At 40.3% G+C, this 22,331-nt stretch overlaps 1 protein-coding gene across 1 annotated transcript in view; it reads right to left on the reverse strand.

Moving 5' to 3' along the window:
* Positions 1 to 22,331, reverse strand: part of LOC311528424 (sodium channel protein type 2 subunit alpha-like) — a 119,281-nt gene that overhangs the window by 88,346 nt on the left and 8,604 nt on the right. The window contains exons 2-3 of the mRNA XM_084643446.1: positions 6,297 to 6,613; positions 1,259 to 1,369 (exon numbers count right to left, since the gene is read on the reverse strand). Of these exons, the coding sequence (XP_084499572.1) occupies positions 1,259 to 1,369; positions 6,297 to 6,563 (378 nt within the window). The 5' untranslated portion in view covers positions 6,564 to 6,613. The remainder of the gene's footprint in view (positions 1 to 1,258; positions 1,370 to 6,296; positions 6,614 to 22,331) is intronic.

Below are 22,331 nucleotides of genomic sequence, written 5' to 3' on the forward strand. Positions count from 1 at the left end.
CAATGTGGACTAATCCTGATTTAGACTTCAGATGCTAATGTAATATGAGTAACAAAAAAAATGGATCTCGGCCTACAATTTACTCACTTGGGTAGTCCCATCTAAAACCAGTAGGATTACTGATGAGGTCTACTCACATGAGTTAGGACTCACATGAAACTAGCTACTTGCATTGGTTGTGTTTTCTTCAACATTTGCACTGTTGCTCAGTTGAAGTTTCTGATATCAATAGGGTTGCATGGAAGCTCATTGCAGGATTGGAGCATGAATTTTAATTACATAAATATACTACTTAATATTTCAGTGGATTGCACTTTCTTAACTGGATTAAAGTGAATTTGCAGTCATAAAAAAGAATTTATAATACTCTATGGACTATGGTTATTTTACACTCCCCTAATATTACAGGGCTCTGAGTGATCTGAGACATTTGTAAAATTGGGTGGTAAGTGTGCATGCTTTACACGTATATTGCCATTCCATTATCTATTGCTGACTATTTTCTGACAGTGTAAATGACCAACGGCTGATGTCAGGTACTATAAACATACTGCAGCTGCAAACATGAACCTTGCCTTTAGTTTATTGTTGAAAGCCGCAGTTCTGCATTAAGATACATTAATGTTGAGCCTTATGTGTGTGTGGAGCCGATGGGACTCGACACAGGCCCAGGGGTCAAAGCTAGCAGATCATGATGCAGGAGGATGTGTAGAGCCTAAGTTGTTACTCTAATATATGAAAATATTTTCCTTTACTCTGATTCTGATCACTTTTGGAGCACATTCCACCTAATGAAGAAAACAATACCAATGTGCCCATACAAATAGCTCTTTACTTATTTAAGTAGTCCTCTAAAGTTAATTAGTGTCATCAGACTTAATGGGACTATTTGCATGAGTAACAGGATCAGACTCAGTTATTTCTTATTAATGAAGTCATTGGGACTCTGCATGGATGCAGGAGTCTTCCCACATAGAGCTCATTGGAGGAGAAAGGCTTAAAGTTGTATCTAAAACCAAATATTTAAAATCTGACAGTAGTGGGTGATTCAGTGTGGAATTCTGTGGTTTGGGATGAGCTGCGTACTGCAGTTGTGACACTGATGCTTTTTAAGAGTGATTGGAGTATGTTCAATGAATGTATGTACAGATACAAGAGCAGTTATTTGTATATTTAAATGAAAAGTGTTATTTCAGTAATGATACTTTTTAAAACAGTCCCATTTGAAATTAACCACTTGAAAAGGATATGAATGTACCAAAATCTTAATAGCAATTTTTCTAACAGGGTTGACAGGAGTTAAAATGTACAAGGCAGATGTGGCACTGAAACGGAAAATTGTCTTTCCTTTATTCAGTACTATGAAAGTCTGGAAAAGAAGAATATACAATGAAAGTGCAGTGTACATAGCATTTTCAACTCTGGCACTTTGTTCCCCTGTCCTCAAGGGAACTGTCCACCTTGTAGGACTGAGCCTTTAGAAGTGAAAGTCCTATTCTGTTCATCACTTGTGGCAAGTAAATGCCGAATTTCTAAGGAAACAGCTGATTTAAGTTATCCACTGTTAATTTTCGAATGTTCTAAAATTTGTGTTATAGAAATTTTAATGGGATCAGGATTCAACGCATATAATATCAATGGGAAATTTTGTCATCAGTGTTAATGGCAGCAGAATATGGCCTTTCATCACTAAAATAAACATGTATTTTTATTTCATTTATATTACACATTTTCAGACATATAAAGACAATTTATAACAATAAAATCAAGTATTTAAGTAAAATCAAGGTTACAAATAAAATCAAATACATTGTATTGCACTCAAACATGCTAAGGGGAAATTCCGATATACTGACTGTATCTTAGCAGTTATCTTCCTCCACAAATGGTAAAGTACTGTATTCACTGTGATTAAAGGTATGATAATCTGTCCCTAAAGAATTTAAATGTAATTAGAAAATCACTGTATTTTGAGTTTAGATTTTAAATAACAGTAGTATCAATTATATGAATTTCCTGAATAAGTCTGTCCATAGGCAAATGAAGGGAATAACAAAAATGCCAGCTGGCATCAGTCCCAGCAGCCCGAGACCATGAAAGAGATCCAAAAGGACAAACTCTGTTCTCAGTTATAGCATGGCTACCTTACTGACTTTGTCTGTGAACACTCAGTTTTGTGTATTTATTGTCATTTACATGTTGGCTTAAAGGACACACAGTCAGTATTTTCCTGTAGGTGGTCCTCTTCTAGATTTTTGTTATTTCTATTCCAAATGTGTTTGGGATTCACTTTGATCTTTGATCCTGCCTGAAACTTCTTCAGGGTATTACTACAATTCCTTTCAGTCTTTGTCAAATTCCTTGACTCTGCTTTGTAATATCACAATATCGCTGCTTTCTAAGTTGCTTGCACTCTGTAAAAACTAGTACTTTATGTGATTAGAGATGCTGCCCTCTCCCTAACTTCCTCACTCCCACAAGGTCTCCTCTCTGGCGGGAGGTAAATTGGACCCCACTTTGGTGGGGGAGAAACCAAGCTAAGGAAGCTGCCCTTTCCCCAAGGTCACTGGTCTGGTACATATAGTGGGGAAATTAGGCTGTGAAAGACCACCCACGGAATGTGTCTGTTGTTAGAAGGGAGTCATGCTGACACAGATTGCCTCCCACTCCCAGGATTGACTTTCTGTCAGTTGTGATGGGAAAATACTGCCCATCTTAAGGTCATTGCTGCAGCAGAGTCAGTTGCCAGATTCCAATTCATATACAATTTTCTCCTGATTGCAACAACCTCTATGATTAAAAGTACTTTCTCCTAACTGGATAAGTGATAGCATCAGCAAGGGGGATGAGTAATTCTCATTAGTCACTTATGTCCATTCTTCTTTTGTTCAAAGAATCAGGTTGCTAGACATTTAAGAACAGATGCCAGTTGCAGTAAACAGGGTCTGAAGTTTACTCATTACTGCGAATGGGTTAGCTAGTCCCTGACTAGTTTGTCGTTCTAAACCTTTGTATCCAACTTCCTTGTCCCCACGTGACGTTTTGAGTTCACTGATGGTCAGAAATTAGCTTTAGGTTTGTTGAGGATGTCCACTACTAGCGTTTAGCATAAGATTGGGTGGGTTTTTTTAAATACTTTGGCTGTAGAATAATACAGGAAATCAGACAAGGGGTCAAATGAACATAATGCAAAAACCTTTTAATTGAAAATACTGCACAAAACCAAGCTGCTGCTATGGTATCCAAAAATGGAAAGAAAAAAAAGTTATTCTCTGCCCTACACTTATATTTCTTCGAGTTGCCTAAATGACCCTAATATATTAGCTATGCACTCTCTTTCCACATTAATTAACTACACAAGTGCAATTTATTTCATCTTCATTAGTAAGTGATGGGTTTTGTAATCACATATTGGAATCTACTTTACTTTCCACTCAAGGAGAATGTTAATTTTTAATATTGAACATGGAGCTGTAATTTAAAAAAAAAACAATGCTGCTAAGGGAAGCAACTCTAACTACAGTAGACCAGCAATGTTAGTATCATGGGATTTTTCCAAATGAACAAGATAAGGGGCTGTTTACTTTTTCACTTCCTTCTTCTATTACAGTTCTGTGAAGTTCAGACCTCCCACAATCACCAAACACCAATTTAGTATGATGCCCCTGCTGGTAGAGTCACATATAGTCCAAAGCCTCCTCTAGAGGTTCTCTACCAACAATTTGTCTCCTATACTCATATTTTTGTAAAGTTCTCTTTTTGCTAGTCATCTTATAATATGGTACAATATAGGAAAAAGGGGACTTCTCTTACCTCTGTGAGCTATCTACAGTTTTGCCAACTTCAAGCATTTAAAAATCTTAACTCAGACTGCCATAAAAACATATTGGCCTAAAATTCATAAGTATTTTTTTAGATATTTAGATCATTTGTAGTGTATTCTTTATCTGCCTTCTGATTTTTTTTTAGTGGGAAGCTGCTCACTGATCCCCAGCCTATTAGTCACCTTCCTATATCCATTGCTGCCAACTCTTGCAAGTTTATCTTACAAGTCTTACAGTATTGTGTGTCTGTGGGTTTTTAAAGTTTCATATAATTTCACAGTACTTGGCTTCAAACTCAGCAAATTTCCTGTATACAAAGTGGCCACCACTCAAGTTGGGCAAAATTTTTTGGATGATACATTTTTTCACTTCAGCAGTTTACTTAGGCTGCTTGAACACTATTTCATTTAATTCAAATGATTTTAATAGATTATAGTAAATGTTATCTTTAATACAGTCATACATTCAAATTTCGTTTTAAATTGGTTTATTTTAGAAAGAAAAATGAAATTTAAATAAAAAAATCTAATTTTTTTAAATCATCAGTTTTTATCTCCCCTGAAAGCAGCAGATGCTGCATTGTAGCCTTCTGCTTACTTGCAGGTATGTGGTCAGAAAGGAAATGTTGGATGGAGCAGTAATGAGGCAGGGAGGAGTCAGGTGTAGAAAAGCCAATGTGTAGGAGTATAAGAGAACAGAGTACCAGCCTGTGGAGAGAAGTTCATTAGGGCAGCAGCAAGGCTTGTTTGTGAAGGAGAGTTTCAGTCAGACCATAGAAGGACAGAGCTGTGGGGGAAGTGGAAAAGCAGGGAAGATGGTTTATGGGAAGGGAGTGCAAAAAAAAAAAATCTAAGCAGGAGGGACTGCAGAAGAGAAAGAGACAACTTGGGGGAGAGGGAGAAATGAAGAGGACAGAGGCAATAGTGAAGAGAAACAGAATGAAGAGGGAATGGGAAAGAGAAAAGAAAGGAGAGCAGAGAAAGAAAACAAAGCAAATGCTGAAGATAAAACAAACAGGCTGGATCAAAACATGTCTTTTAGAAAGAGAGAGCTTAAGAGAAAAAATAAAAATGAAAACCCTGAAAATAAATTTAAGAGAAAAAAAGGACACTGAAAAAAGTTGATGTTTCACGGCTTGAGAATATAATAAAACAAAGGAAAGGTGAAAAAACATGGTCACACCAAGGTGATTATTTGCTTACTTGTCCATTTCTCCCACATACATCTTTGTACCTGTTGCACATGGTTCCTTATGCATGGAACACCCTTACTAAACTAGTCTTCAAAGCCACAAAACTCTTTTTTCAAATTCTTCCTCAAGACTCAACTTTACTGTGATCCCTATAGGAGGTTTCCTCCATTCAGTATTTTGATTCTATTCTTTAATTATTGTTTGCTGTTTACAATCAACATTCAGAAGTTTTCCCAAATTTTTAGCCAGCTGAATCAGTCCCCTCTTTTATTGAGTGGTGTTTGCTATCACAAGCAGAGTCAAGTGGGGCTATCAGGCTCCTTTGAAGATGGTCAGGATATTCATTACCAGATCCTAGAATGTATGGTGCAATAGATAAGGTAAACTGCATAGAAGTTAAAGGGATAGCTTGAGTGAGTTAAGGGGTTGCAGAATCAGATCTTAGGTGAAGACGGAGAAAATAATAGGAGGAGATGACAACACAAGAAGGAGTCGGAGAAGGGTACGGTCAGGGTGAGGACAATATGATTATGCAGTTGGTTGGGGGCTGGAGTGTGCTTCTTGTGGGTTACAAACTCTTTTACAAATATAAATACATTATGTGCTAAGGAACTGCAACTTTATATCCACAGCCTTATCCACTTACTTGTCCACTTCTACCACAAGCATCTTTGAACTCTTTGCACACTGCCCCTTATGCATAGAACACCCTTCCTGAACTAGCCTTCAAAGCCATAAAACTCTCCTGCATATCCCAACTTTACTATGATGAATACCACAAACTGCCAGTTGAAGATGGGCTGGCACTACCCTGTTACCTACAACCTTTTCCATCCCAGAATCTGTTTTCAACAATCTGCAGGCCAATTTTGTGCCACTTACCTGGTATCAATCAGGTGTAACTCAGTTAAAGCCTATGGGGTTACAGCAGTATAAAAGTGGCATAAATCAGATTGGAGTCAGGCCAATAGCCTCTCAGTATAGTGTTGTGGCTTGATTGCTCTAAAAATACAGTGATTAAACTCTTAACCTCTATCATTAATAGTTCATAGAATAATGCTACTCTGTGTAGACGATTACTCTCCAGCAATTTCTCCCAGTATTAAATACTGAAAGGTACAATTAGATTAAAGGATCAGATATATTATAATGAAAATAACATAATGCATTTACTTTCGCAAGAGGGAGAGAGAGAACAGGAAAAAAAATTCAATTGCTCTACAGAATTTTGCCCGACTGTCAAAAGAGGCATCCAACCAGCAGTCTTAATAAACACTCACTTTTTTATTGATATAATATGGGTCCAGGTCCTCCAAGGGCTCGGACACCATTCCCGGAGGTATGTCACCATAAATAAATGGCAGTGTCTTTCCTGCTTCCAAGTCACTATTTGGCTTTGGGCCATCTTCATCATCGTCATCTGTATGATCTTGTTTGGGTTTTTTAGCTTTTTCTTCTGTGGCACGCTTTTCAATAGCTGCGAGAGATTCTCTAGTAAAATAGCAGAAGCTGTCAGGTCCTGGTGGTACCAGCAATGCCTGTGCCATCTTTTCATCCTGCAAATTTAATTACGTTTAGCCTCTTGCATAAGAATGTCCTACAAAAAAAATGCAAATAAGTTAGGAAAAATAGTGAAGGAAAAAACCCACCACACCTGGTTATTTAACACCACACCTAATTTTAACAGCAAAAACAAATTTATGCTTTCTATAACAATAAATGCTCATAATTTAAATGCCCAAGTAGTTACATCTCATATATTTTACCAAACTGATACCACCATGTGAACCAAACCTCCAAGCCTTTTAGATGAGAGGAAATAGGAATTTTGATCAGGGCCAGCCAGGAGCAGAATGGTGCTCCTAACTTCTGATCTGGGAATTGCCGCAGCATTAACTCATTTTAAAAAGACCTTGAGGATCTTATTTGCTAAAGATTTAATCGTTATTTTTAACAGCGAAAAAAGAGAATTATTATAAATATTTAGTTTTTACTGTTCTGTTTATTTTAATAGACACCATATGAATGTGAAATATTATTTTAAAAATGGAGTGAACTTTAGTGTTAGAAAAGAGGACAAAAGACTGAACTATCTGTCCATCCACAAAAGGCGCACATCGGACAAGGTGGGAAAAGCTCCTGTCATGCCAACACAAGCACTCCTCACATTTAGTGTGGGTACAGTGCATAGCAAAACAAAACAATAGATACCATCAATACTACATCGGGTATAATGCGAAAAACAGAACGGGGACTCCTGTTGATAAGCTACAGCAGATGGAAGAGGAATATAAAAATGGAGAGAACTTTTCTCAAGGAAAAGGCTAGAGAACCATGAAAGGTAAAGTAACAGTGGAGTCACAGAAATTCTGGAGAGGGCAGAAGACACTGATACAGGGCGAAAATGGTTAAGGCAGACTGTGAATTCAGCAAGCAACCCGGTAACATGCAGTGATGCTGAAACTTTTATTCTTTTAAGATTTTTTCATGCTGGGATACAAGGATATGGCCTTTGCTGATATCTTCCTGAAACAGCCTGACCAAGACACCTTCTTCATATTAATATACTCAGCAATAATAAGGATCCTGTAGTCAAATCCACACCTTATTTCTAGTCAAAAGGGGAAGCTGAAAATTACTTTAACAGGCTTTCTCTGGAGACTGAAAACTGAGCTGCCACATTTGCCCAGATAGCTGTTTGAGACTCCCCTGGGCCCCGTTGGCTGAGCAACACTTTTCTTCCACACCTTACAGGTTTGAGCACTTGTCACTTGAGTCTGTTGACCTATGTGCCTTTTCCTTACAATTGGTCTTAAAAGGCATGATTCTTCTTAGGATCGTTATTGGAACACTGTTCACTTCTGTTTGTTTATTTGGTTAGCTTGTTTTCATTTTAAAACACTGTCATTGTTAATATTATGCTTATAGTGCCCCGCCTACATTGGGAAAAATGTGTACCCCATATTATAGCAACTACCACCCAGGACAAAGCTAAACCAGTGGTAACAACACTGTTAGGTTAGCGTACACAGGGCTCAAGCATTTTCACCACCATATCATAAAAACATGCTCTGAAAAAGATTTTATGACAAGGTGGCAAAATTTCCTGAGCCCTCTCCACAGTAGTGACATAGAAGCAATGCAGCTGCATTGTTGATAGCTAATGCTGTAATATGGGTACCACAGGTGTTTTTAAATCAGTGTTACACTACGTTCTTTAAAAAGAAAAGGAGTATTTGTGGCACGTTAGAGACTAACAAATTTATTTGAGCATAATCTTTCGTGAGCTACCACAAGTACTCCTTTTCTTTTTGCGGATAGAGACTAACACGGCTGCTACTCTGAAATATGTTCTTTAATTATTTTGTGAAACACTCTAAGCCCAAGGCATCATTTGCCCTACGTCAGTCCAGCTGGTACAAAGAGGCTGTTGGACAAATATAATCTCCTCCACCTCTGGAAATACTCCAACTGCAGGAACCTCTTTTCCAAGGACAGACCTAGCTCCACCAGCTCTGCATAGAGTTTGCAGGACTCCTGGAACATGCAGCATTTCAAGATAAGGAGAGGGAAGACTGGGGTCAGGAAGAATCATAGAATATCAGGGTTGGAAGGGACCTCATGAGGTCATCTAGTCCAACCCCCGCTCAAAGCAGGACCAATCCCCAACTAAATCATCCCAGCCAGGGCTTTGTCAAGTCTGACCTTAAAATCTTCTAAGGAAGGAGATTCCACCACCTCCCTAGGTAACGCATTCCAGTGTTTCACCACCCTCCTATTGAAAAAGTTTTTCCTACTATCCAACCTAAACCTCCGCCACTGCAACTTGAGACCATTACTCCTCCTTCTGACATCTGCTACCACTGAGAAAAGTCTAGATCCGTCCTCTTTGGAACACCCTTTCAGCTAGTTGAAAGCAGCTATCAAATCCCCCCTCATTCTTCTCTTCCGCAGACTAAACAATCCCAGTTCCCTCAGCCTCTCCTCATAAGTCATGTGTTCCAGTCCCCTCCTAATTTTTGTTGCCCTCTGCTGGACGTTTTCCAATTTCTCCACATCCTTCTCGTAGTGTGGGGCCCAAAACTGGACACAGTACTCCAGATGAAGCCTCAACAATGTCGAATAGAGGGGAACAGCCATGTCCCTCAATCTGCTGGCAACGCCCCTACTTATACATCCCAAAATGCCATTGGCCTTCTTGGCAACAAGGGCACACTGTTGACTCATATTCAGCTTCTCGTCCACAGTAACCCCTAGGTCCTTTTCTGCAGAACTGCTGCCTAGACATTCCATCCCTAGTCTGTGCATGGGATTCTTCCGTCCTAAGTGCAGGACTCTGCACTTGTCCTCGTTGAACTTCATCAGATTTCTTTTGGCCCAATCCTCTAATTTATCTAGATGCATGATCAAGGCAGTCCTGCACCCCAGCAATTCTGTGGCATTACTGGGAGCTACACCAGTCCTCAGCTGCCCCTGAATAGAGGAGGTTCAAACTGCTTCCTCTCTATTCCTAGTGCCAGCACAAGTATGAATCTAGCCTTCCCTGTTTACTAGATGAATCTGGAATTTTTATGTAAATCTCACTGCACTTAAGCTTAGTTACTACCGTTCACCTAAGATGCAATTCAGTTACTGGAATGTGAACAGTAGCAGTCAGAATTCAAAGAGAGATGGAGAATTTTAGACATTTAGAAAATTAAAATAAGTTCAAATGTCCTCCATGCAAAAAGTGCATTTAAAGAGGGATATTTAAAAAAAAAAAAAACCTGTAGGATTTGGACCAAGTAATAAAAAGGTGGCAACACACTTCCCTGAAAATCTGTTCTTTCACAGATAACAGGTACCATGTTGCAGCAGCTTCTGGGTAAGAGGAATGGTAAATGTTTATAACATACTGTAAGGACTAGGTAGGGCATTGGCAGTCATGGTTAGAGTCAAGTGCCAGGATCCAAAGCCAGGTGTCAAAGCTGAAGGCAGAGTCAGGAATCAAGTCAAGGGTTAAAGTCAGATTGGAGTCAGAGACAGGGGATGAACCAGTGGTCAAGCCATGGGTCGAAGCCAGTGCTGGGAGTCAGTAGGATATAGGAACATGAACCTGGAGCAAAGCAGGAAAGAGGGAACCAGGAGCAGATGGGGATCTGGGATAAAGAGGCAGGAACAGGTTGGGAGGCAAAAAACAGGTGACAGGGTCCATAGGGGCAGTTCAGACACCTTCCTGTGCCTCGTTCTGGCTTTAGTACATCTGGGCCAGCCAGCGGGGCCGGACATCTCCCCCAATCAGGAACTTTCTCAGCTGAGCTCTTGGTGAGCTAATGCTCTGCTAGCCCCCTTCTCCCAAGGTTCCAGTGAGCTGCCAGGTGTCAACCATGGGCTGAGCACTGGCTGGAAGCCTAGGTTCAAGACATGCTATTCCTCATGTATACATCCCAGTCCATGGAGTTAGTTAGAGAACCTGATTTCTGGGTGACTACTATATCATAAGATCCCATCATACAAAAAAATGCCATAGAATATGTTGGAGTATATTTTAGCATGACATTTTGTGATATACCCTATTGCACTTTTCTCTCAGTCACTTTCCTCCATTAACTGGTGGCTGGAGGACTTGAGCAGAACATATAGCCACACATTTTTGTCCAGGTATATTCTGTTTTACATAAGTTTAAATTAATTTTCACTGATTTCTAACAGTGCTTTTATATTTGATTACTTCTGCTGCTGAGTGTATGCATTATATTTCTTTTATATGTGATTCCTTTTTTCTAGTACTTATATTTGAAACCTCTCAGAAGTGAAGTAAAATGTCTTTGAGCTGAAGACATGCCATAAATGTTTTTTATATCTGAATAAGCTAAACTAAATTGCCTGAAGGCATCTACAAAGACTTTTATGACATCTGAAGACAAGTTACTGGTGAAAGTAAAAGTTTCGGTGCAGAACCTTATAGAATCAAGAATTAATTATTTTAAATAATATGTCACCTACCTAGAATATAGATAATAAAACAGTACTATCTAATTATTGCTATATTCTGTGCTACACCATTCATATCTTACTCAAAGAAATGCACAAGTGACAAAAATACTCAACTTTGTGATATTTGTCATGGCTCTGTTTTTGTCCTTAGAGCACTGGGACTTGCGTTATGTCTTCATCTGGAACCTAAGAAAAAGCTGACTACTGAGCTTTTTCAGTCCACTAAAACATTGGCACACAGATATGTCTTTGATTATTGTTGGCATAAGTACAAGACTAGCAAAGGGATTTTGTAAAATGACCGTACGTCCTCATTGTTTCCATTCTATTCCTTTATTTTCAAGGGCTTATAATTAGACAACTTGCTCTGGGCTAAATAGTACACTAGGCTTGCAGATGCGGAGACCCTGGGTTTAAGTTTCTGTTCAAAATGACAAGCAATAATAAGTTTAGCTATCTCATCATAGTCCATAATAGACATCTGTCCAGCTTACAAAACCGGAGTTGCTGCTATGGGGTGTTGCTGGGGGGACGGATGGTTGAGGAAAAGGACTGACTGCAGCAGTCACCCTCACGAACGCAGTGGCGCGCCTAGCAAGGGTTGTCTTTTTCTGCAGCTTTGGGGAACCAGTACATAGAGAATTCTGTAAAGGTGACAGAGTCATCACACAGCACCTTCAACACAAACTAACAGCATGCAGAACCCTGAACTAATGGCCATCCTCACATATGTGGATCAGCTATGGGGTGGGACTTGGAAAACAAGAAGCAAAGTACCCAGAGAGAAGAAGGAAGCAGAAGAAAAAAGTGAATAGAGGAGTGATCAGGAGAGGAGGTCTACAAGGGGGGATAAGCCTAGAAAGAAGAGGAAAAGATTAAAAATGAAGTTGAAGAAAAACACCAAGGTGGCAGACACAACACCTTGTGAGTGTGAGGGGGTTGAGCGCCCGGGGGTGCAGGAATGGGAGCAAATGAACTGGTGTGAGGCTGCTGTTTTAGAGGACATTCTTGCTTCTATTTTTTGTCCTGGGCTCTGTGGCCTCCAGCTGTAGCCCCACACAAAGCAAAAAAAACACCTTTGGCAGAATTCAGAAGAACTATTGATCTCTGGTAATAGCAAGAGTGTTGCAAGTCAGGAATGAGATACATCCCTGCAAATAAATGTGTGGAAATCCATGAATAGCACTTACTGGTCTATTCCTCAAGGTCTTGAGCTAGCCAGTGCTATTAACATTTTAGATTCACTAGCATCACCATTAAACAAAACTAATTACAAAAATATAATTTGGATTTAAATTTGTTTATAGATTTTTCATTAGGGATACATTTTTACTTGAATAGTTAAAACTTAAATAAAATATCCATAAAACTGTGTGGCTCGCAGAAACATAAACATAGAAATTTGTCATCATAGGATTCTTTATAACTCAACATCTAAGTGAGTAAAACAATGAACATATGGCAGGTTATATTGCATAACACAGGCTTTAGAATATTGGAAGCAAGATAAGTTCTCTCTAAACCATGGTGTTCTGGGCAAATTCCAAACTGGGTAATTAATATATTAAATTCACCCTATAGCCTCCTTTAGCGAAGACAACTCTTCACACACTTCTTATCCTAAACAACTATATAGGTTTGTCATGAACTATTTATTAAACGGTTCCTGTAAGAGCTGGCCACATTTCAATGGTGGATGAAGTTTTTATAAGTTTGTTGTAGACTCTTATTTTATTAAACATGTTGTAACTGTTTTTCACAAGAATTTTTAACTCTCTCTCTCTCTCTCTCTATATATATATATATATATATTTGTACATTTTGGGACAATTTTAGATAGAGCAAAACTATATAGTTACTTCCTCCAGCAAAAGCCTTGGCATGTCTTTGTTACAATAATCAAGTAGCCTCTTTAGGATTGACATTCTTGTCTTTACACTTACTTTTAAAATTATTTTTTACCTTTTTTATAAATAGGCAAAATAAAAATAAAACTCCAAAAAGAAAGAGATTCATGAAATGTGACTACTGTAATCCAAACTGGCACACGCATGGTAATTCAGAGTTAAGGCAGATACTTGAAGACAGATCCAGCTGAAAATATTCATGGGCTTTTGAGCCATGTGAGCTCCAGAAGGCCATGGATGTTGGCTCCAAAGCATCAGGTGTATTCAAAGGAAAGGTCAACCTGCCATGGAAGCTAAAAGCAGCCTGCAGCTCTGCAACCAAGATTTGCTGCAAAGCAGCACAGAGAGGGATGCTTCTGTATTCCAGTAGTCAAGATTCATGGCATAGTCATTGGCCCACACTTGCAATAGTGCAACTCATTGGAGTTAAGTGTGAGGACTGGGAACACTGACAGGCTATGAAGTAGAGATGAACTGAAATGTAGCTTTGAGTATAGATCAGGCGTGGCCAAACTGTGGCTTGTGAGCCGCATGTGGCTCTTTTACAGTTAAAGTGCGGCTCCTGGAGCTGCCACCCCCCAACAAGACTGGGAAGCTCGGGGCTTCTGCCCTGTGGTGGGACAAGGGGCTTCTGCCCTGCAGAGTGGAGGTTCTAAGGGCTTTGGCCCAGTGCGGGGGCATTGGGGCAGAAGTCCCACACCCCAGCAGGCACCGCCCCACGGGGCAGGTTGTGCGTGTCTTGCGGCTCTCAAACTTCTGAAAATTATTGTATGCGACTCAGAAGGTCAGTAAGTTTGGCCACTCCTGGTGTAGGTATTTGGCTGCATACAAGGTAAATTCTGATATTTGGCCTTGGACAAATATTTTTTCAAAATCCTATCAGAAGCCAAATAGAAGGATGTTCAGCTTCCTTTCTACTGTATCTGCAGCATGGTCAGCTGGACCATTGCTTCTCCACTTTTCCTTACAGCCATTTCTGATGGGGCTGCAGCCCAGGTTGATGTAAGGTTTTGAGGAAGTTCCACTTCCTTCATCTTTCCCTACCATCTCCATCCACTTCCCATTTCCCCTGTTCAAGTTATCCTTTGAATGTTATTCCTATCCCATCTACCACCCCAATATTAGTTACCTCTTCACCCACTCCCTCTCACTCTCACTCTGCCCTCCTCCACTGTATCAGACAGTCCTAATCAGGAGTGAATTCAGAAACCCTGAAAGAATACAGGTTTAAGTGGTTTCAGGAGCTTCTAGGGGGGCTATTTGTGTCATTATCCACTCCTGCAATTTGTATTAAAACAGTAAAATGAGAAAAATATGCTTTAAATATAGGGGTCCAGTAAAGAAAGTTTGAATAATTAGCAAAGATGGCCAGATTCTGATCTCACTTCAGTTTTACACTGTTATAATGCCATTTACTTCACAAAATGTACCCAGGTTTTATAATAGTGTGATTGAAATCTGAATCAGGCTTATTTTATTATGGTCACAACAGCAAGGTATTAACAATGTAATACATTCTGGTGAATTAGATTGTGAGGTTGACTAAATACTGTTTTTATTACTAGCATTCTGCTGCAATAAGTGGTCAAGTAAAACACACGAAAATGTATTATTTAATGTTTAAGCACAATTCAGCTTCTAATTCAGCTTTGGCTGAATAGCATTTTTCCAGCTATTTGGTATTTGCCCAAATGCTACAGTCAGACAACTGGGAGCCAGACTTTAGTTTGCTGATGTAACAAAGCTTTCCACACTTCCCATTACTTTTCTCACACTATGCCCATTCTTGCTTTCACCAGTTTCCTTGTTGCACTGTTTTACGTGAGAGATTGTAACTTCTGTGGTCCTTGACCCTGTATTCAAGCCATTAACCACTTCCTCACTTAGCTCACTCTGAGATTACTGGTCAGCAGCCAAGGACACCAGCCTTGATGTCTCATTTGTCTACTTCTGTTCCAATGTTCATGCTTTTTTCAAAGCCAGCTGCTGTACATGTAATTCCTTCCCCAGTATGCCATCCCATCACCTTCTCCTTATTCAGATCCCTTCTAAAGACACACTTTTGCTACATTGCCCCAAAAAAGTGAGTTAAAAAGCAAAACCCCAAACAATACTCCCCTGGGGGGACACACAATGCTATTCCTTTCCCTGATTTTCTAAGTGCATCTCTCTTAGACCTATCTTTCTACTAGACTGGAAGCTGTTGAGGTAAGGGGGTATTTCCTTTTTGTGGTGAACAGAACCACAAACACATTTTTTAGAGTTTAACATATGACAAAAAACTATGTATCTCTCTGGCTGAGTTGTGTGTCAGTGATTATCCCCATTCAGTGATCTCCACATCCAATTCCAGTTATCTTCAACAAAGCACAGATTTTATTGGCAAGTACAGAAAATAGAGAGAAAAGTATGCAATATAAATTGACTAAATTATATATATGGCTAGAGTAATTGAGAAAATATTTGTTAACATTTTGTACTGTAAGCCCTAAGCCTAGCTATCTAATATAGCTGAAATCTGAAATTTTCCTTTCACAGTATAAAAACTACCAGGGTTAGGTGCTGTGGTGGGCAGGGGGTCACACTCAGGCAGCTTCAAAGCTCTTTCTCCCTTTCAAAGGCCTTTTATGGTTTTGGTAAACCTTTTGGCAGTGGAGTCTTGTTAGCTTTTCCCCTCTCAGTTATTCTGTAACAAGAGTCCACTCCTTATGAGGCACAACAGCTTTCCTCCTAGTTAGTGCCCCTTCCTGGGGCCAGCTCTCCTTTTAAAGTTTGCTTCCTCCAACAAGAGCAGGCTGTACAGGTGAGTCTATTTGGTAGGGATTGCACCCAGAGGAGCTCATTCGCCTTCTCCTGATTGAGGTGGGGACATGCCCCATTTCATTGGCCTTTAAGAAAGCAGAACTTCTCACCAAGATAATAGAACCTCAAGCAAGCAGTTTTTTTGCTTGATTTCTGGCTATACTTTAGTTTCCTTTTATACACATTAATCAGTGAGTAAAAGTCCTTGCTGACTTGGACTGTTTTCCTTTTTTAATTATCATGCAAATCTATATAGCCTCCTTGTAGGCAGCCTGTTATGGGACACAGCTATAGAACACTACAAATTAGAATTAGCAGGTACTGTCCACATAAAATCCATAGCCAGAATTTTCAAAATTGTGCTGAAGAAAGGAAAAACTTTCAGAGTAGCTCAGCATTGACCTAACTCTGCTTGTGTTGAAGTTGATGAGTTATCATTCTTTTCAATGGAAATTGACTTCAGTGGTAGCAGAATTAGACCAATGCTGACCATTTTTAAAAATCATACTATAGGTGATGCCTGAATAAGAATTGAGAAGCTTAACTTTAGGCACCTATGGTATGATTTTCAAATATACTCAGCTTTCATCTAATGCTGCTCCCTTTGAAGTCAATTCCCCTTGAAACAAGTGGCCAGAGTTTCAAACATACTGAGCATCTTGTATGGTCAGAACTCCTTATAATCAGGCGACTTAATTAGATGCCTAAATACAAAAGTAGGAGACTACTTTTAAGCAGCCATTCTTGAAAATCTTGGTCATTATATTATATATAGGTACTTACATGGCTCCTGTTGTCATAATATTTAAGCAGCTCATTATTTGGATTCCATGCACCACATCCATACTCAGTTTATTTCTAAATATCTGACAGTGTTGGTGCTATATCAGTCATCCGTTTGCTAAAAGGGGCTTTGTCCAAGCCGTGCAGGAATAAAAACAAGATGCAAGGGATCAGGTGAGACAGGCTTCTGTCTGGAGGGAAGGGGGTGTAAATACCCTCTCTCTCCTGGGTGTACATAGCGGGTCAGAGTCCCACCTGAACCAGCCTCTTGTGGTCCACCCCTTTTCTTCCTGCTAGCCTGGTAAATTCAATTGTGGTGAGCACATTTTCTTCAGTGATAGTCTTTTCCAAGTATATGCCAAGCTGCACTAGAATCATAGAATATCAGGGTTGGAAGGGACCCCAGAAGATCATCTAGTCCAACCCCCTGCTCGAAGCAGGACCAATTCCCAGTTAAATCATCCCAGCCAGGGCTTTGTCAAGCCTGACCTTAAAAACCTCTAAGGAAGGAGATTCTACCACCTCCCTAGGTAACGCATTCCAGTGTTTCACCACCCTCTTAGTGAAAAAGTTTTTCCTAATATCCAATCTAAACCTCCCCCACTGCAACTTGAGACCATTACTCCTCGTTCTGTCATCTGCTACCATTGAGAACAGTCTAGAGCCATCCTCTTTGGAACCCCCTTTCAGGTAGTTGAAAGCAGCTATCAAATCCCCCCTCATTCTTCTCTTCTGCAGACTAAACAATCCCAGCTCCCTCAGCCTCTCCTCATAACTCATGTGTTCCAGTCCCCTAATCATTTTTGTTGCCCTTCGCTGGACTCTCTCCAATTTATCCACGTCCTTCTTGAAGTGTGGGGCCCAAAACTGGACACAGTACTCCAGATGAGGCCTCACCAATGTCGAATAGAGGGGAACGATCACGTCCCTCGATCTGCTCGCTATGCCCCTACTTATACATCCCAAAAAGCCATTGGCCTTCTTGGCAACAAGGGCACACTGCTGACTCATATCCAGCTTCTCGTCCACTGTCACCTCTAGGTCCTTTTCCGCAGAAATGCTGCCTAGCCATTCGGTCCCTAGTCTGTAGCTGTGCATTGGGTTCTTCCGTCCTAAGTGCAGGACCCTGCACTTATCCTTATTGAACCTCATCAGATTTCTTTTGGCCCAATCCTCCAATTTGTCTAGGTCCTTCTGTATCCTATCCCTCCCCTCCAGCGTATCTACCACTCCTCCCAGTTTAGTATCATCCACAAATTTGCTGAGAGTGCAATCCACACCATCCTCCAGATCATTTATGAAGATATTGAACAAAACCGGCCCCAGGACCGACCCTTGGGGTACTCCACTTGATACCAGCTGCCAACTAGACATGGAGCCATTGATCACTACCCGTTGAGCCCGACAATCTAGCCAGCTTTCTACCCACCTTATAGTGCATTCATCCAGCCCATACTTCCTTAACTTGCTGACAAGAATACTGTGGGAGACCGTGTCAAAAGCTTTGCTAAAGTCAAGAAACAATACATCCACTGCTTTCCCTTCATCCACAGAACCAGTAATCTCATCATAAAAGGCGATTAGATTAGTCAGGCATGACCTTCCCTTGGAGAATCCATGCTGGCTGTTCCTGATCACTTTCCTCTCATGCAAGTGCTTCAGGATTGATTCTTTGAGGACCTGCTCCATGATTTTTCCAGGGACTGAGGTGAGGCTGACTGGCCTGTAGTTCCCAGGATCCTCCTTCTTCCCTTTTTTAAAGATTGGCACTACATTAGCCTTTTTCCAGTCATCCGGGACTTCCCCGGTTCACCACAAGTTTTCAAAGATAATGGCCAATGGCTCTGCAATCACAGCCACCAATTCCTTCAGCACTCTCGGATGCAACTCGTCCGGCCCCATGGACTTGTGCACGTCCAGCTTTTCTAAATAGTCCCTAACCACCTCTGTCTCCACAGAGGGCTGGCCATCTCTTCCCCATTTTGTGATGCCCAGCGCAGCAGTCTGGGAGCTGACCTTGTTAGTGAAAACAGAGGCAAAAAAAGCATTGAGTACATTAGCTTTTTCCACATCCTCTGTCACTAAGGGGCCCACACATTCCTTGGCTTTCTTCTTGTTGCCAACATACCTGAAGAAACCCTTCTTGTTACTCTTGACATCTCTGGCTAGCTGCAGCTCCAGGTGCGATTTGGCCCTCCTGATATCATTCCTACATGCCCGAGCAATATTTTTATACTCTTCCCTGGTCATATGTCCAACCTTCCACTTCTTGTAAGCTTCTTTTTTATGTTTAAGATCCGCTAGGATTTCACCATTAAGCCAAGCTGGTCGCCTGCCATATTTACTATTCTTTTGACTCATTGGGATGGTTTGTCCCTGTCATAAATATAAAGGGAAGGGTAAACCCCTTTGAAATTCCTCCTGGCCAGGGGAAAGCTCCTCTCACCTGTAAAGGGTTAAGAAGCTAAAGGTAACCTCGCTGGCACCTGACCAAAATGACCAATGAGGAGACAAGATACTTTCAAAAGCTGGGAGGAGGGAGAGAAACAAAGGGTCTGTGTCTGTCTGTATGCTGCTCTTGCCAGGGACAGAACAGGAATGGAGTCTTAGAACTTTTAGTAAGTAATCTAGCTAGGTATGTGTTAGATTATGATTTCTTTAAATGGCTGAGAAAAGAATTGTGCTGAATAGAATAACTATTTCTGTCTGTGTATCTTTTTTGTAACTTAAGGTTTTGCCTAGAGGGGTTCTCTATGTTTTTGAATCTAATTACCCTGTAAGGTATCTACCATCCTGATATTACAGGGGGGATTTCTTTATTTCTATTTACTTCTATTTTTTATTAAAAGTCTTCTTGTAAAACACTGAATGCTTTTTCATTGTTCTCAGATCCAAGGGTCTGGGTCTGTAGTCACCTAGGCAAATTGGTGAGGCTTTTTACCAAACCTTGTCCAGGAAGTGGGGTGCAAGGTTTTGGGAAGTATTTTTGGGGGAAGGACGTGTCCAAACAGCTCTTCCCCAGTAACCAGTATTAGTTTGGTGGTGGTAGCGGCCAGTCCAAGGACAACGGGTGTAATATTTTGTACCTTGGGGAAGTTTTGACTTAAGCTGGTAAAGATAAGCTTAGGAGGTTTTTCATGCAGGTCCCCACATCTGTACCCTAGAGTTCAGAGTGGGGGAGGAACCTTGACAGTCCCTGTAACCTCAACAGGGATTCCTTGAAATACAGCCAGCTCTCCTGGACTCCTTTCCCCTTCAAGTTAGTCCCCCAGGGAATCCTGGCCATCCGTTCCCTGAGGGAGTCGAAGTCTGCTTTCCTGAAGTCCAGGGTCCGTATCCTGCTGCTTACCTTTCTTCCCTGCGTCAGGATCCTGAACTCAACCAACTCATGGTCACTGCCTCCCAGATTCCCATCCACTTTTGCTTCCCCCACTAATTCTACCCGGTTTGTGAGCAGCAGGTCAAGAAAAGCGCCCCCCCTAGTTGGCTCCTCTAGCACTTGCGCCAGGAAATTGTCCTTTACGCTTTCCAAAAACTTCCTGGATTGTCTATGCACCGCTGTATTGCTCTCCCAGCAGATATCAGGAAAATTAAAGTCACCCATGAGAATCAGGGCATGCAATCTAGTAGCTTCCGTGAGCTGCCGGAAGAAAGCCTCATCTACCTCATCCCCCTGGTCCAGTGGTCTATAGCAGACTCCCACCACTACATCACTCTTGTTGCACACACTTCTAAACTTAATCCACTAAATATGCTCAGATGTGTTTTGGACTAAAAACATTAATGTATAATACACTACTAATTTCTAGTAAGCAGCTCCAAAATTTTCAGAAGCGGGACAAAAGAAATAAAGATTTCTATTCCAGTCTATGAGCACAAAAACTGATGTCAATAAGATGTGGCGAAAAGATTTTCACTCTGGTTTTAATGCCTAAATTTATGCTAGACATTATGGGTGCATCATATGCCATGACACTTAACCACTCAAGCATTTTAAAATGCTTCAATTATAATGTTAGGTATACTGTATCAGAAGAGCATGCAGCTTCTTAAACTAGGAACATAATAAGAGAGAAAACATTGTCAAGTAGCCTTTTTTCATTCCTGGTTGTAATTGCAAAAATCTAACAAGTTCAGAGAAATCCCTCTTCTACAATAGTGTGGTACAAAATAGTTCATTTCTTCTAGGGGACAGAAGAAATTGCATGAATACGCAGCACTGCTTATTATCACCAGCATATGATTCCTCCCTCAAATTGCACATCATCACTGCAGTTTGTTTTCTTGGCAACTCTATTAAACCAAGAAGCTCTCTAAAAGGATCTAATTTTTTGCAACATAGGAATGCCATTATATACTGTGCAGTTTAAACAGTTTTCTCATATGACTTCATTATTTTGCTTTGTGTGATCAAATTTTGTATTGGTCTGAGATTCCATTTAAATATGGATTAACAATGGGTGACTTTGCTTGCTAATCTGATCCATGCCCCCAATCGTTTAACAAATCACTCATCAATAGTTAATATCAAAATGCAAAGTGGTTTCACTAATTCATATAAAGTATTTATATGAATTCATTTGAATTAGCCAACCCATTTTGGTTTGCAAAACTGCTTTGGAAATCACACAATAATAATGGAATAATAATCAATAAAAATAATATATAATTAACACTGCTGTATGTGAATTAGAAGTTTATTATTATTTGTATTTATTTAACAAGTCACACCAGACAACTATTTGCTTTTTTGATGGGATTTACCAAATTAATTGATGTAGGGAATGTAACAAGTATAAGACATTTTTATTTTAGTGAAATATTTGACACTGTCTCATGAAATCTTAGTTGAAAAATTAATTAAAATGGGGTTGTATATGAACAGTGTCACAAAGTTTGAAAACTGGCTGAAGAGTAGTAAACAAAGGAAAATACCAAATAGAAATGTATGAAATCTGAAAAGGTGGTATTAAGAGGGGTGATATGAGGATTGATGTTAGGTCAGATCTTATTTAATTTCCTCATTAATGATCTGCAAGAAGGTGTGAAAGCATGTTAATTAAATTTTATGAACCCCAGTCACGACAAAGAAAGAAACTTTAAGAGTTTGGAAGTGTGGGCAGGAAATCATAAATGAGATTCAATCTGAATAAATGAAAGATCATACAGACAGGGAAATATTGTCAAACACACAGTATCAGAGGGCAAAAATGGGGTTGGGACCATCCTAATAGCAAAATAAACACTTTGTGTTTCTTCAGTGTTCAGTTGTATTACAGACAAATGGATCTATATTGTCAAGGTGCCACTTCTACAATATCCGCCTCCATAATACCATGTCTGAGTCTCCACTACACTGAAAGGATGTGTGTGTCATCCTGAATGTTCAGGGTCCCCAGCAAATACACTGCCTGAATTAGTAACCATTGGGCATCTGCCCAGAACAGAATCCACATTGAGGAAACAGGAGTAAGATGATTCACAGTCAGGACTTCCTCAGTCCCCAAACCCATTTTGGACCCAGAACTGTGCAGAGAAGACTCACAACCCCAGGGGCACTGGGCCCCATGCAGTCACATCCCTCCCCCATCATGTAGGCTTGAAGAAGGGAGGAACTCCTTAGGCTAAGCCAGCAGTGGGGTCAAAGACTTAAGCCAGCCAGCAGACAAGCTACAGAAGCAGTTTCTGCAGGTACCTTTGGACAGTGGCGATATCATCAGACTTTTTTTTCCTACAGTTTTCACTGTTTTATTCTGGATATTCTTTTCCCTTTGCTGACTGGCACTTTGTTTGTGTCCTCCCTCTCCCAGTTACTTCTCGTCAGTCTCATTCTTCTCTTCCCCCTAA

Source organism: Lepidochelys olivacea (assembly GCF_965140295.1).
Source record: "Lepidochelys olivacea isolate rLepOli2 genome assembly, chromosome: 11".
Classification (NCBI taxonomy): domain Eukaryota; kingdom Metazoa; phylum Chordata; order Testudines; family Cheloniidae; genus Lepidochelys; species Lepidochelys olivacea.